A 16379-nucleotide genomic window follows, 5' to 3' on the forward strand; every position below is an offset into this window, starting at 1 on the left:
CTCTCTCCCTTTACTACCCCACCCGCCAAAAAAGGCAGCCACCTGCAAACCAGGAAGAAAGTCTTCACCAAGACATCAAGTCTGCTGGCACCTTGATCTTGGACTTCCCAGCCTCCAGAACTGTGAGAAATACACATTTGCTGTTTTAAGCCACCCAGCCTTTGGTATTTTGTCATAGCAACCTAAACAGACCAGGACAGTAATGCTAAATTGTTTGTTTAACCTGAAGAATGTGTGAAAAACACAATCACAGAGAGCAGAGTTCTTATTTACTTCTTTCTATTAGGTTAACTTCACTCAGTTCGCAACACGCTATCATCACCTGTCATCTTCTACCCTTACAACGTCCACTGTGCTGCGAGCTGCTGTCCCACTTGGGTGTAGAAAAGGAGGAGGCTACACATGGTTGCTTAGGGAAGGCTTTGATCACTGAGTCAGCCCCTCCTGTGTGGCTGCCTGGCTTCCTGGTAGCTGTTTGCCCTGCCTCTCTGAGACAGGGACACACACTGAGCACCGGTCCACCCACTTCATCACTAGCACTGATCTGATATGAAAGTCAAAGTCCTCTCCAGCCACTTACTTAGTTTTATTCAGTCCACCTACATTTCCTCTGAAAGTTGGAGAATTATTTACACAAAGTCTAAAAAATACTCTGGTTCTCTATCTCGAATGTATGTTCTTGAATAGAAAGCAGGGAGATGCTAACTCAAATAATTGCTAGTTAGCACTATCTTCATCTAGAAGGACAACATGGGACAAAATGTTATAAAAGATCAATTTAATTTGGCAGCTAATGAAATAAAACAAAAAAAACCAGAATGGAATATGTCATGAATTACAAAAAGGTAGCAATTTCACTGACCTCCACATGACTTATCAACTTCCCGCTTATTTATGTAATATCTGGATTTGACTATTATAAAGTTACATTCAAAGGGCAATAATATGCATCATTTATTTGTTGTGCTTTCCTTCAAATAGTACAAAATAGTTATACAGGAAAAAGCAAGTTAAGCAAAACCAGGAGAGAAAATTTAGATGAGTCCATTTGTGGTATGCACAGAAAAGTGAGAAAACAAAAAAATCAGAATGCAACCCCCCTAAAGAGTACTATCACTTCTAGAAATGCTAGTCATGGATTTTCAATAACAAAAGATTTCTCCATGAGCCGGTGCCCTACAAAAGAGGGTGGGGTTTTTTTGCCTGTGTGATCTGTGTGAATACAGACATAAACACAAATATAGGTACTACATAATAAAAGGTTAATTTAACTTTATAGAGTATTTAAAACGTGCGATATATAATTTATCAGTAGTTATGTTAAGAAAAGACAGTATATACCATAACTCACGAAAAAAGCCACTTGCTATTATAGGCAATGATATTTGCAATTAAGCTGAACACAACTAAATTATGACTTTAATTAAAAGGCATTTGGTAAGATGGCGCCAACATGTTTTAAATTTAATACATTTTATATGAGATACTGGAGTTATTAACATAAAAATTTCTTTCTGCAGCATGTGCACTTTTTTAAAAGCAAAACATTTTTAACCAATATAAAAATGCTCCCAGAATCCATAGAAGTTTCACTGTGTAATAAATTCAAGGAGCAGGTTTTTCCAGTCATTCAATACTTGCCCCTACTTGGGATATACAATTGTATTTACACTCATGATTAATAGTAATAGAGCTGCTGACACACCCTTGTGGCCACTCTGTCCATATTAATTTTAAATGAAGAATGAATGGATGGTTTAGGGGACTCATAATAAGACACACATCCTTTTGCCACTAGGCCAGTATCAGATTAGAATGAGTCAACAGAACTTAGAAAATTGCAGGGCAATCATGGTATCTCAGTTGTCGGTGGAAAGTGAGTTTGGGTCGGAACCCAGTGCCAGGAAGACAGATAGGAGGCCACACTGCGGGTGATGCCCTTCTCCAATTTTGTCCACTCTACAAAAGTTTAATTACCTGGACACAACTAACCTGTCAAGGTGAGAAATTCTCCTTCTAAAACAAGTCTGAAACACAAAAAGTAGGAGAACTGCCTGGTCCAGACTTCAGAGGTTTAAGCAAGTGATGATGGCCTTGCTTATCTTTGCTCCTGCTGCTGGAACACAGGGGAAGGGGTCAGTGTCTGAGCATCTATTATCTTTATAAACTATACTGGAAACTATGGAGATGGAGAAGACGCATGAAACAGAGAAAATCAAAGTAAGTTTCTTCTGCTCAAAGAGTTTATAATCTAGTTTGAGAAGTACAATTGACCTATGGTGAGAGAGTCACTCATAAATATAAATGAGTCTTTGAATATGTAAGTTCAACATGAAGGATACACACAAGGTCAACATGAACAGTTACACATCTTCCCTAAAGAAGCTGCTGTTGTTCTTATTACCTTTTTCATTGCTTTTGGAATTCATTCATAAGACATGCAGAAATATTTATAAAGTTATTAAGTCCATGATATCACTCAGGTTAATCATCCAGGTTATCGAGAAGGTTGCTTCAGACAATTCTGGCTATTTTCAAGTATCAAAACTGTTCTTAATAAACACAGACTTGCTCCCAACTAAGGGCCTTTAACATAAAGTGATATCTTTTCTATAAAGACAGCTCTACCATTTGTGGAATACTTTGAGCAATGGCAATCTATTACTTTGAAGGATAAAACATTCATTTGGTTTGAAAAATTCTAGTGTATCTATTTAAAAATTAAATTATGCTACTACAGAGGCATATCTGATATTCTCAAGAAGGGATTTTATAGCAATCACAAATTACTATTATAAAAGTCCTCCATACTCTGCAGGACCTGTTCACTGTAATGGAAGTTTATCATAGTAAATGCTCAAAATCAGCAGAAACAAGTCAAAAAAAAAATCGCTCATCCATTCTCCACACTGCGATCAAAGGTCAGACCAGATCACTTTCTGCCTAAGACTTTCCCCTGTAGATGTAATAAAGTCCAAATTCCTCTGAGTGATATGCAAGGCCCTGAACAGTCTAGCTTCCACTCTCCTTTCCAGGCTCATTTTCTTCTATTCCTTCCTCCTCCGCCCCTGCTACACACACACACACACACACACACACACACACACACACACACACAGGTACGCACGCATGCACATACACACCCCTGCGCTACCCTCCACCCTTCCCATCCTCCACTCTACAAACACCAGACATATTCATAACTCTGTGCACTTACCTTGCCAGGAATAATCGTTCCCACACTGCTCCCTCACAACACAAATTGGTACAGAACCCAGAAACTCTCTGTTCTGTGAAACCTCCCTGACTACCCCTCGGAGACCTGACCCCTGCCCTCTCCTGTCTCACAGCAAGACAGCTATATTATAATCCTCCTGCAGAGGTCAGGGACTGGGCCTGGCTGTCTTTGCTGCTCTTCACCTAGCAAAGGCCTGGCACATAGTAGGCACCTTGACTGTTTATTGAAGAAATAAACAAACATATAAATAGATGATGTCGACTTCTAGATGCGTCACCCTGAATATTGCTGATGAACTTTTTTGACTCATGTCCTCAATGTGGTGATTTTTCAACTATCTTCAATCTATTATCACTTTCTCTTGAGAGGGTTTCACTGAGGATGAATCCGGAATTCCCTCTGCTACTCTGCAGGTTTTTATATGCAGAGTTGTCTCAAGTAAACTGATAATGTGCAATGCAGAATCTCTTCTGGAAAACTCAACTGCAGCTCAGTTACAGTCCTCAGAGTACTTTTTTCTTAAAGTGTACTTTAAGCAATAATACAAATGCTCATAGGACACCAAACATCAAATTAATATTAATGGTCATAACAGTAATAATTTCCTTTAGAGTAATTGATTGAAGTAAAAAAATAGCTAAACCAGTTGACATGCAGCCATAATTTTATATTTTTCACCAGACAAACAATTCACTCCCTATGACAAATTGCAGAAGGGCCACTAAATCTACTGTCATGCCTCTAATGAAGACAGATTCTGTGGCTGCCACATATAATATGTAATATCCAAAAGTTCTGCTGTAATTCACCGCTAATTAGTGTCTTGCTGTGAGGAGAGGTGTCATGGCCCTAACTTTCTTCCCAGATCCACTGAGACCTCACAAGAGCCGACAGCCATGCGAGGATTACAACAAGCCAATTAGCGCCCACCCCAACTTGGGGCTGCTGGTTCAGGAGCCCGTCCTCCCAGCCTCAATAAATCACGCTCTCTCATGAAGCTTTTTTCCTGACAGCTGCAAGCCATTGCCATCCACGGAATAAAGACAATACTTCTAAGGAAAACTCACGTGGGAAAGACAGATAGAAAAGGGATATTATTTGCCTTCCTTCAGCAGCACAGTAGTCAGCAAAATTGAAACCCATCAATTTCAACTGATTAAGGAGACAACGGCACTAAGAAATAAATCCATGAGTGGTATATCTGAAGATGCTTAATGGTAATCAACAGTGAGCAATTGGGTGGTTTGTTTGTTTGTTTTAATGCAGATATACTGAAGACCTTTTTCCATTTTTCTCCTGTATAGCCCTCCTTCTGGCTAATAAGAAAATTTTCCTTTCAGTAGAACTGAATGGTCTGCATTTACTTTGTCCCTCGGTGAATACACAGCAATCAGATAATTTGTTTGAATGACTCTAAATTGTTGGACTTCATTGAAAAAGAATCTATAATGGTATGCTGGTCCCCAAGTAGGGCCTACAAAGCTTACTAAATCCCTAAGCAAGTGCTAGAGTATTATCAGCACATCACAGCCAATATACTTGTAATTTTCTTCTGAGCCTGTAAAGCTGTTTTGTTCCATAATATTCTACTTAGAGAGTTTTCAGAATAGTCATGGTAGCCTGGGCATTATTCTAAGGTATGACTCAGGTCATTCTACTTTTAGTCTGTCTTCCTCACAGAAATATGACTCTTCTATATTTTAATGCCAATCTAAAACATTTAACCTCGCTTTTGCCTAAATCATGATGATCTGATTTGATATGTAACTAGGTAGGGGTGGAGCTGAATCCACATGATTCTGGAATATCATGTTGATTTGGTGCCAGAATTGGCAGGAACTGAAGGATAGGCCTTCTGAAAAACATGTCTCAACACCATTGCTCTTAATTCGCTTCAGCTCCAATCCATCTGTCCTGATATCTCAGACCATCAGGTGTGAGGACAAAAAACGGGTACTAAACACACACGGTCTAGCCTGAGTTCAGTTCAGGTCAAAGTTCCCAGTACCTGTGGGCTCAGGGCCTGTTTTAATATTGTGCCGTGCACACTGTCCTCACTTCAGCTCAGTGAGCAGGCAAATACAATAAGGTGCGTGAACATCGTGTTTACTAAACGTTTATTACAGGCCAATGGGGATATAGGAAAGCAAAACCTACTCTCCCGAAAGGTTTACTTCTAGTTGTAGGAACAAAATAAAAGGGACAATAACACAAATGATTAGCCAATACAGAGATCAGAGAAGGGCAGGGAGAAAGTCTCACGGGAGAGGCTGGAGTCGAGTCTTTAAGAAAGGACATTCTGCAGCACTGGATTATACACCGAGAAGCAGATTCTTGAAACCAGAGACATACCTGCACCTGTCCCTCTTAAAGATAATATTCAGGTCCCCTGTGTGACTTCTTTTCTAGAGTAGTATAAGGTAAACATGTACTTGACTCTTAGTTGGAAAACTACACTTGACAAAACATTACATGTCATGGAGTTAATTAAATGCATTTGCATTCAGCATTTCAACTCATTTTCTATTTTCCAGGCAAAGATAAACGAAATTCAAAAAAGAAAATGCATTACGGCAAGATCAAGTTTGACAAGTGTAGTTTTTGCTTCTTGCTTATTACTTCCCATCAAGGATAGGATCCTTGGTAATGCAAATGAGAAAACATAGCCAGATCCATATGTTTTTATTTTTATTTCTAGAGTGCATGTATTTGAAACTTTTAGAGATGTCTAGCCATAAATAGTAATTTCTTGCTAATTTTTATATTACTCTGAAGTAGCTCAGTAGATATGATTTTGGTACTATTTTCAAGATAAGAAATAAGGCAAATCTCAAATTAACATGTCTGTATTCATACAGTAGGTCCATGACTACAGACTCTCAAATCTGTACTTAAATCACACAAAAAAATAATGCCCATACCTGAAAGGGAGAAATCTCCTTTCTGGCTCTCACTTTCTCTGATTAGAAAGGCACCTGTCTGATTTTGTGGATATAATAGTTGTTTTTCTGCATCTGCTCTCTTGATTGTTCCAAAGAACCACCTAAAAAAAGAAAGATGTAAACTTTAATTAACCAATCAACATTCATTTTTTAAGGAGCACGAAGTTTGGCAAGCAAGCATTCTAACATCAAAAATGTTTGATATTCTCTGCTGAAATCATTACAGGTATAAATGGTAGCTTTTTATACTAAAGATAATTTTTCAGGATGTCTGTAACCCCCATGAGAAGTCTTAAAAAAAATTACAGAAAAGAAATGTGACTGCTGCCGTCTCCACATCCTTTCTCACACCTGTATTCTGTCTGAGAAGTCCTATGTCCTTCTGCCAAATCCAAAGCCTCTAGGGTGGACCCACCACAGAAAGCTGCTGCATTTCATGCACTAAAATTACTCATCACAGCCATCCAACTGTCCACTGCCTCACCTAACACCTCCTAGGTCTTAAGAGGCAAGCATTCCAATCAAAGGATTCATATATTTCACATTAAAGTGTGAATGATTAAAAATTTATTTCTCTGGATATCAATTCCCTTCTTCCTCACCTCTATCACTGCTCAACCCCACCATAATATAAGATTATTTTGCATGCTTAGGGGTAACTTATTAATATAAAGGAAACTTTCACCAGTGGAAAGATTATGTGAAAAAGATATTTCTGCTGGGGAAGTATCTTCTTAGCACCACCTCTACTTATCTTTACCTTCTTATCCTTTCAATAATAAGTAAATATTGCAGAAACATAAGAATCTGATACTGAACACACAGGTTTGTGAATGGGATTAACTAACCCCAACAAATGATTATGAATTTTAATGTCAGAGGCAGTCTAAAATGTGTACCAAATCAGTAGGCACCAATGTTGATGATAAAGAGAAGGTGAGAAACCACTTTTTACTAATGACCCCTCACTCTATGGTCATAAAGTTGATCTTTACCATTAAAGATTTTAGGTAGTACATTGATCTTTTCAAGTATCATCTTTAAAAATGTAAACTCTTCAAGAAGGAAAATGCTGGCTCGAGGGAAGAAATACAAGCTGGGTTAGGCATTGCAAATGGGGAGAGGAAATACAGGCCACAAAAAAAAATTGATTCCAGGGCCGGCCGAGTGGCGCGTTGGTTAATAGTTGGCTTGGGATGCCAGCTCTGAGCAGCAGGTCCCCGGTTTGGATCCCACATGAGGGCCAGTGACGCTGTGCCCTCTACAGCTAAGATGTTGAACAACAGCTCGACCTGGAGCTGGGCTGCCATGAGTCGCCGGCAAGGGCATAGGCTGCAGTGGGGCTGGCCGGCAGCAGGTATGCGCTTTCGTGAGCTGCCATGAGCCGCCTTGAGTGGCTATCCAATGGCCGGCGAGCAACTATCCCACCCGGAAAGAGTGCAAGGATGATACCAACATGGGCCAGTGAAGCGACATCCTCCACAATTAAAGAACGAAAGGACAGCAACTTGTCTGTTCCCCTTCCCCAATTCCCCAATGCTGCTCCCCTCTCCCAATTCCCCAATAAAATCTTTAAAAAAAAAAAAAAAGGTGGTTCCAATTGGTTTGGCAGATCAAGTGTATTGGGGAGTAACATAGTTGAAAGGAGGAGGGAGAAAAAATTAAAAAGAAAAAGAAACATTAAATATAAACATCACCTACTAACAAATGCAAAGTGTTTGTTTACCATTTTCCCAATCATCCAACTGCAGTTACATATTAACTGTATCAGCCAGGATATGCCAGGTTATGTTGGAATAATGAACAACTGCAAAATATCAGTGATTTAAGACAATTAAAATTTGGTTTTCATTTAGGTCCATGTCCATTGAAGGCTATCTGGTGCTCTGCTCTATATCCATCTCTATGTCTACCAGAGAATTTCCCCCTCCCCCATGTTTCCATAATTCCCGAGGCCGGACTGAAAACTATGGCAATTCCCAGGCTGGTTCCTAGAGCTTCTATTTAAAGCTTCTACTCAGGAATGACCCCATTGGCAAGGAAGTCATATGGTTATGCCTAAGTACAAAGACAGTAGAGAGTACAATCCCATCATTTTCTAGAAGTCAGAGAACTAGAAACATTTTATAGGTTACACTAATGGCTACCACATTGGTTAATATCAGGGGCCAAATTTATGTCCATAGACTATTGTTTATTCAACTGAAATTATGAAAGGCATGGAAACATTCTGAGGTAACCATGTAATGAACTTATGGAAAAATAGAAATGCAAATTTTCTACCACTACAAAATAAGTCAATAGAATATCAGAACATAATAAAAAATTTAGACAGGCCCAAACATGTGAATTGGTGATGAAAGGATGAATTATTCAATAAATGATGCTGGTACTACTAATAATCCATATAAAAAATAAACTGATGCTACCTACAAAATAATTCTACATAAAGACCTAATGAAAAAAACAAACTTTAAAACATTCTGAGGATATTGGACTAGGAAAGTTTTCTTAGACAAGACAAAAAGAAAAAGACATACAAACCTTAAGGGAAGAGATTGATAATATTTATTACACCATAATTAAAAACTTCTGCAACAATAATATTGCCACGAAACAAAATTAAAATACAAGCCACAGGCCTAGAGAAAATATTTGCAAAGTATATAGTCAACAATAGGATTAGTATTCAGATTGTATAGAGACCTATAGTCAATAAGAAAAAGATAACACAGTAGAAAAATTGGCATAAGACGTAATTGGACAGTTCACAGAAAAGGTAAACCCAATAACTAATAAAAATAAAGAAAAGAAGCACAGCTTCTATCTGTGCTGGCAATTAGGAGTGTTAGGTATATTAAATATAAAAACAAGGAAATACAATTTCACACTTTTCAGGCTGGATAAAATTAAACCTCACATTCTCAAAATTAAAAACTCTCACATTAAAGTATTGGGGAAAATGTGAAACAAGAATATTACCAGTGGCAATATAATTTGGCATAACTTATTCAGAGAGCAATTTTTCAATATCTTGTAAGGTGAATCTTTGTATACTACTTAATTTCACTTCTAGACTGTATGCTAAAGGAGATGTGCTACAAGAACAATCACTGAAGAATTTTAGCATTGAAAAATTAAAAATGACCTAAATGTCCATGATAGGAAAATAGATAAATTTATTTATGAATACAAAATGGAATACTAAGCATCAGTTAAAAATAAATTGTTGAAGGGCAAAAAGTAGCTGATTATACATACCATTACAATGAATTTATATCAAGTTTAATCAAACTCATAAAAACACCATATATTTTTATGGATGAATGCATGCTTAGTCAAAGCTAAGTGAATAGTTAAACTACTAGGGCATTTTTTTAGACTCCATTTCCAGAAACAGCAAGATTTCTTCACACGAATATTTCAAACAAAGAAGCAATAGATATCAAATATACTGACAAATCCCATGCATTTTCCTGATTCCAAATGCATTGAGTATGCATCAAGATTAAAATGTTTGATCAAAATATAAACGCCATGTTTCCCCGAAAATAAGACCTAACTGGAAAATAAACCCTCACATGATTTTCAGGGTGCTTGTAATATAAACCCTACCCTAAAATAAGCCCCAGTTAAGATCGTCAGCCAGACATGACAGTATTTGAATAAATGTAGATTTTTGTACATGAATAAATGAATAAAATGCATCTTTTGGAGCAAAAATTAATATAAGACTCAGTCTTATTTTCAGGGAAACACGCATGGTATGTAAAGCTTTACCAGAATTACAATTTATCTAGCAGACTCAATTCTTTGAAGTATGATTATATCTCCTATATCTTATTAATCTCAAGAAAACATATTCCATTATATAAGTTTTATGTACATACATTTGTATTTTGGATAATGAACTCTATAAATAATATATTTTCTCTGCCCAACTTAGATATAAGCAAGCAGTTTTTGTAAATCAAATGATTAAAGACATAGTAATTTGACTACATTTGTCAAGAGGACCTCTATGGCAATTTTTTAAAAATCTTTTCTGACTCACCAATTCTGAATTCTTGTTTAATAGATTGAAAAAATGAATTTACAAGGCAAATCACACCAATACTGAATCCATAGTAACAATAAAATGGACTAGATGCATTAGCTCAGCTTACACCTGGAATTTAAGTTGACTGAACTCCCATCAGGAAGTGAAGGCTGAATAATAAATTGTTTTCTGGATGTAGTGGCCACCCTCATTCTCAAAGATGACATGGCTGCTGTAGATTGCCATCACTGGGGTATGTGTTGCTGCAGGGACTAATGGGCAAACGATGGCTCTTTCCACCCTCTGCACATGTGAAAACTGTTCCCTGATCTGTGGTTTGAGCCACTGGCAGAACTGTCATTTTCCTCAGTTTTGCGTTTTAGAGCCCCTGTTGTGCCCATTCTTGAAGGACATGCACATCCCAGATCTGGTTGACCACCACAGCCGTTTCAACGCTCTCTTTAAGCTGTGGTTCTCATGTGCAGTGAACAGTGAGTGCCAAGAAGGGCTCAGGGTGTCCTGGGAAGTAGAAAGCACCAGCGGAGAGTCATGGTGATCACTGATCTTCAAATTGTGGTCCCTAGACCAGGACAGGAGTACCAGCATCACATGGATACTTGTTAAAAATGAAAATTCATAGGCTTCACTCCATACTACTGAGTCAGAAATTCTGGGGCTGGGGCCCTGCAATCTGGGTTTTAATAAACCCCCAGGTGAATCTGATACACATTAAGGTTTGAGAACTACTAATGTACAGAAATAGTCAAGAAATTCGAAATGTACACAAGACAGCTGAGAATAATTCAGAGTTTGGCACTTACATGTGAAAAATTATTCAGTAAGGTAATACCATACACACACACATTGTATTGATACTTAATGAAAATAATCTTTATTGCTATGTTATACCTGCCATGAAAGAGATCTTGGCTAAGAATAACCAAAAAGGAGAGGAGACCCATAATAATCTATAACTTTGGAAAATAAATGCTTCAATTAGATTAAAACAGAGCAAGGAGTATGTGACTTAAGTCTAAGATTTGATTTATTTTGCAAACATTCATCAAGTACGTATCTATCATCTATAAATTCTGTGGCACTGACATAGAAAGATCTACAAGACATACTGTTAGATGAAAAAGGGTAAATTGCAGAGTAATAGGAACATTATAATTTTATTTATATTTTAAAAACCAACTAACAAAATTATATGTGCTTACTTCTCTGCAGGTTAGTGAGAAATGATGAACTGATGACAAAGGACTTTCACTCTTTACTCTGCACTCTTTGCTATAATTTATATATTTACAATAAGATGTAGTTTTATTTCATGCTAGAATCTACAATATTTAAATATAAAAAAAATTATTAGAAGTCAGTCAGGAATATGCTGTAAAAATCTACATGTTGTAAAGACCTAAACTAGGAACTTTGGCAGCTAGAATTGACAGATAAAAAGAAATCTCAAAGGACTATGAGACAGGTGATCATGGATGAGCAGTGAAACAGATGAAATATCAAACACAACACCAGGGTATCAAATCTGGATGACTGAAGGACAACATAACCAGCAACACAATGGAAGGCAGAGTATAATAATGGTTAAGGGCTACCTGTGGCATCTTATTGGAAAAGTTATTTAACCACCCTATGCATGTATTTCCTCATTCATTAGTAGAAATAGTAATAATTATCCCATAGGCTTTTTTGAGGTTAAGAAAAACAAAATATGATATGCTTGATGCCTGGCCACATTTAGGCTCAATGAATAGCACCTGTTTTAAGAGAACTAATTTAAGGGAGAAATTATATATTTGGTTCTCAACATGTTCTCATGATCTCATTTCTCTGTGTTTGTATTGAAAGTTTCCTCACAAGTGACTTTTCTGTCCTGCCTGCCTATTTTCAACTAGGACAGTCTGCCACCAGGTGGCAGAAGGCCATTTTATTAACCCAAAAAGGCTAGTACAGAGTGATTAACTGGAGGTTCTTTATTTTACAAAAAAAAAAGACAAAATGAGACTTTCTAAAAATAAATAAATAAAACAGAATTTATGCAGTGTTACTGAATATCAATATTTACAGAATACAGATATCGATCAAAGTCAGAAAACTCAACATAATTTCAGGCCCTCTACCATCTGGACACTAGCCATTTCCTCAACATTATCTTCTTCCACCAACTCTCTGCTCCAGTGAAACTCATATTCTTACCACTATTTGTAGTGGCATTACTTAAATTTGCCTACCCAGAATTCCTACAGTACTCAGTGACTACCCCTCTGGTTTGGCATGTGGCATACAAAGACTAGTGCTGCATTAAAAAAAATTTTTTTTTAATTTTAGATTATTCCCTATGTTCACTTGAAACTGCAGACCTCCCCGAGCACAAAGATGTAGTCTGATAAAGCCACCCATGCCTTTTGAAACAGATAAATAATGGCTGATGAAACAATTAATACATTGTACCTGGACGTGGGCATTTCATATGGTCTTTTGGTTTCTACTGAATGTTGAACGTTAGATAACGCCTGTGTTTTCAGGTAATCTTTTATTTGTGCTTGCCACACAGCTTGCAGCGTCAAGTGCTAAAGGGGAAAAGCCTTATCTGCTCTTGTCCAGTTGCAGCACAGATTCCAATGTCAATTGGCCTTGGACCACAGATTCCAATCTAGCCACGCTCTTCTCCCACAGAGAACACTTGGCTATGAATGGAAAGATCATAAATGAAGCTGATTTTTTTCTGTGTTCCAAAACACAACCATATCAAGGCTTTACATATATAAAGAATGTGTGATAAAATGACACTATCACATCCAGTATCTGAGGTAGAAATTTCAGTCGTATAGAAACCAGGAAGCTCCTTGAGTGTCATTTGAGGAAGCTTTTGTTATTGCTGTTCTTTACCTTTGTAGTCATCATAAAGGGGAATCGTGAAGGAACTCCCTTAGAGAGGAAGTAAGATAAACTATAGTGCTGTGTGTTTGTGAAGGAATCTGATTATAACCTGGGGAAATGCCTTACTTCACAAAACACCACAAACCTGCATTCTGATTCTTCATATGAATAAGCTTTTGAATACTAGTATGTCTTTTTCATAGTTACACGGGGCTCTAATTTTTTTTATTAAATTATTTTTATTATGAAATACACATTTTTTTAGAATTAGTTTCAGCTGTACAACACAGTGCAATAGTTATACTTTTTACCCCTCGAAGTGACAACCCTCCTCCCCCAACGGGGCACTAATTTTAATAGCTATATGGGGCACTTAGTTTCCTACTCCCCCTAAAACAGTTATTTCCTTTCATAAATTATTTCCTTTCTCACCCCTAGAAGGAAAAATAAAAGCAATTTTGAAATTCACTTTATTTTAAAGAATTTTAATTCCCAGTGTCATGAATGATATCTCATCCCACTTTATTTAGGCACTGAGTATTCTTTAAAAATCTACAAAGTAACTTGTTCTTTGGGAATCACCTTCATGGACAAAGCAAGTCCAAACACTGAGTCTAGTCAGCTAGTAGTCCGTGTCTGCACCCTGCTGCAGGTGAGCTAATAATGTCATACTTTGGACCTGGCAGCCCATTCTGGATCCCAGTTTTTCTTACAAAAAAAAAAGAGAGAGCTTCTATCATTAATTTGTTTCTTTGTTTTTTGCCTCTACCAGAGGTGATACTCAAAATACTTTATAACTGATACAGCACATGTATTTACCATCAGAATAAACACCAGCAAACCCCAGTACTTATGACTATGTTTCAGCTGTGGTACCAATCACTTTAACACTAAATGATGCCCTATGTCATCATTAACCTTCATTAAATCCTTTATCCCACGTAAAAAAAAATGGCAAACATCTTAAAGGTATCTTAACCTTCTTATTACTCTACAGCAGGGTTCTCAACCTTCCTAATGCCACCACCCCTTAATACAGTTCCTCATGTTGTGGTGACCCCCAACCATAAAATTATTTTCATTGCTACTCTATAACTGTAATTTTGCTACTGTTATGAATCGTAATGTAAATATCTTTTTGTTTTCCGATGGTCTTAGGCGACCCCTGTGAAAGGGTCATTTGACCCCCAAAGGGGTCGCGACCCACAGGTTGAGAACCGCTGCTCTACAGTATAATTGATATACTCGTAGTTGTCCATGCGCTTTTTATGCTAAAATATGTCAGTAACATTTATTTCATACTAACTACATGGAGAAAAGATGAAAAAGCAAAAGAAGAGTATAATTCTTTTCCTTTGAGAATCTTAGCGTATCAAGGGAGGAATAAAAGACCATTTTAAGTGAGTAATAAGTCAAAAGAGAGTGATAAAACAAAAATAGCATTTAACTGTCAATTGTGCACAGTCAGAGAAATGAACAACCAGCAGTGTGTCAGAGATGAAAATCTCTATAAAATATATGTGTGTGTGTGTGTGTGTGTGTATAAAATACAAAATGTAAAGAAAATACATTTTGAATAAGGACTTGGAAGTGATGAGAAAGCCAAAGAAATCAAGGACAAGGGCATTGTGTAGGTGAAGAACCACAAGGTGTCCATGAGCAGATTGGTTTGGTGGGCAATAGTAAGGAGGAGGGTCCATTCAATGGAGAAGCAAGGAAATATAGTTCTGTGACGTTTATAGGTAATTCTATGTGGAAACCACTAACTATGGAAGAAGTAGATCTTTGGCAAAATTCAACAAGTATTTTTAGGAGGATGTTCGGATATTACATTTAAGATTTAACTAAGTAGAGACTTTTCAGTTCTGGGCTCATCAGCAAAAATCACAGGAAAATTTGACTTGTTCTTTAAAAGTTGTTTAGTGAACACAATAATACATACATTTTAGAGATGAAGGTGTGGAGGGTGAAAGCAAGAAAAATTTCTTCTGTAGGAGGAACACAGAATTTTAGAGCTGGAAAGAAAATTTTTATGAAGGTCATGAGTAAATCTCTGAAACTTATTGTAAATGTGTTTTAATGAATACATGCATTTTTCTGGGAAAAGAATCGGGCGTTTCATTAAATTCTCAATGATGCCTGTGACAGAAACTACTCATCTCCTTCAATAAGGCTGAGTGTTTTTACCCAGGTTCACAAAACAGTTGGTGACAAAGTTATAACCACAGCCTACCACCATAAAATTCACTCATTCATTTTTCATTCAACAGTTATTTATTGAGGACCTACTTACTATACACCAGGCATAGTTCTTGTTGGCAGAAGTACAGCAGCGAGTGATACAAACAAAATGTCCTACCTTTGTGCAGTTCATATAATAGTGAGGAAAGGCAGACAATGAGCAAAATAAATGAATAATTATACACTGTTCGAAGGTGATAAGTGTAAAGAGAAAAAAAGCGAGGCAAAGTAAGGCGGGGGGAGAGTGCCTTTTTAAAATCACTCTTAGTAGACAACAATATGTGGCAGGCAGAGTTCCAGAGGGTTTTCCTGTATGTTCCTAAAGTCAAACTAATCAGGAGAATAAATAGAGCTGTGGAGAAAAACTGGATAGAAGCTTTGAGAGTTGTATCTGAGTGAAAATCATAATCCACTCTAGGATTGAAGCCAATGCCCAGATTTCTCAACTGCTTGGCCAAGATCTATTGGCATTTTTTTTCTAATTAAAAAATAAACAATGTCCCTCAACTTCACTGGGTTTTACCACGGATGTTTACGAAAATGCAAAACACCACAAGCTACAAAGCATCCTCCAAGGCAGGGGATATGGCTCTTCAGCCAAAGAAAAGTGAGCAATCTGTTTAACAGGAAGAATACTGTTTTATAAAAAATAATTATACATACAATAGAAATAATATTTCTGATTATAATAGAATAATTTAGGTAGGATTACTTTATAGATATCTCTTAAAACCATGTAAAAAGTAAAATGGTTAAATGAAATTGCTGTTCATATTTGGCAAACACAATGAAGAAGAAAATCTCTATTGTCTAATCTTAATCCCTACATGGCACAGAAACACACACCTATATGTGTATGTATTGGGCTCTGTGTGTATGTGAAGATACCATCACATATGTGCACTAGTGTCCCTGCCTTTTTAGGGGTTTGAATGAAGCGGAGTCAAGGGGTGAGACAGAGTCTGCTAAAGGTCAGAATGAACACACCTAAACTCTTTGTCTTGTCTTTTCTATTTTTTTT

The 16379-nt window shown here is 37.1% G+C and overlaps 1 protein-coding gene across 1 annotated transcript in view; it reads right to left on the reverse strand.

The window, feature by feature from the left end:
- FRK (fyn related Src family tyrosine kinase) overlaps positions 1 to 16379 on the reverse strand; it is a 114114-nt gene that overhangs the window by 40759 nt on the left and 56976 nt on the right. The window contains exon 2 of the mRNA XM_019623965.1: positions 6160 to 6281. Coding sequence (XP_019479510.1) covers positions 6160 to 6281 — 122 coding nt within the window. The remainder of the gene's footprint in view (positions 1 to 6159; positions 6282 to 16379) is intronic.

This window comes from Hipposideros armiger, unplaced genomic scaffold (assembly GCF_001890085.2).
Source record: "Hipposideros armiger isolate ML-2016 unplaced genomic scaffold, ASM189008v1 scaffold_571, whole genome shotgun sequence".
Taxonomy (NCBI): domain Eukaryota; kingdom Metazoa; phylum Chordata; class Mammalia; order Chiroptera; family Hipposideridae; genus Hipposideros; species Hipposideros armiger.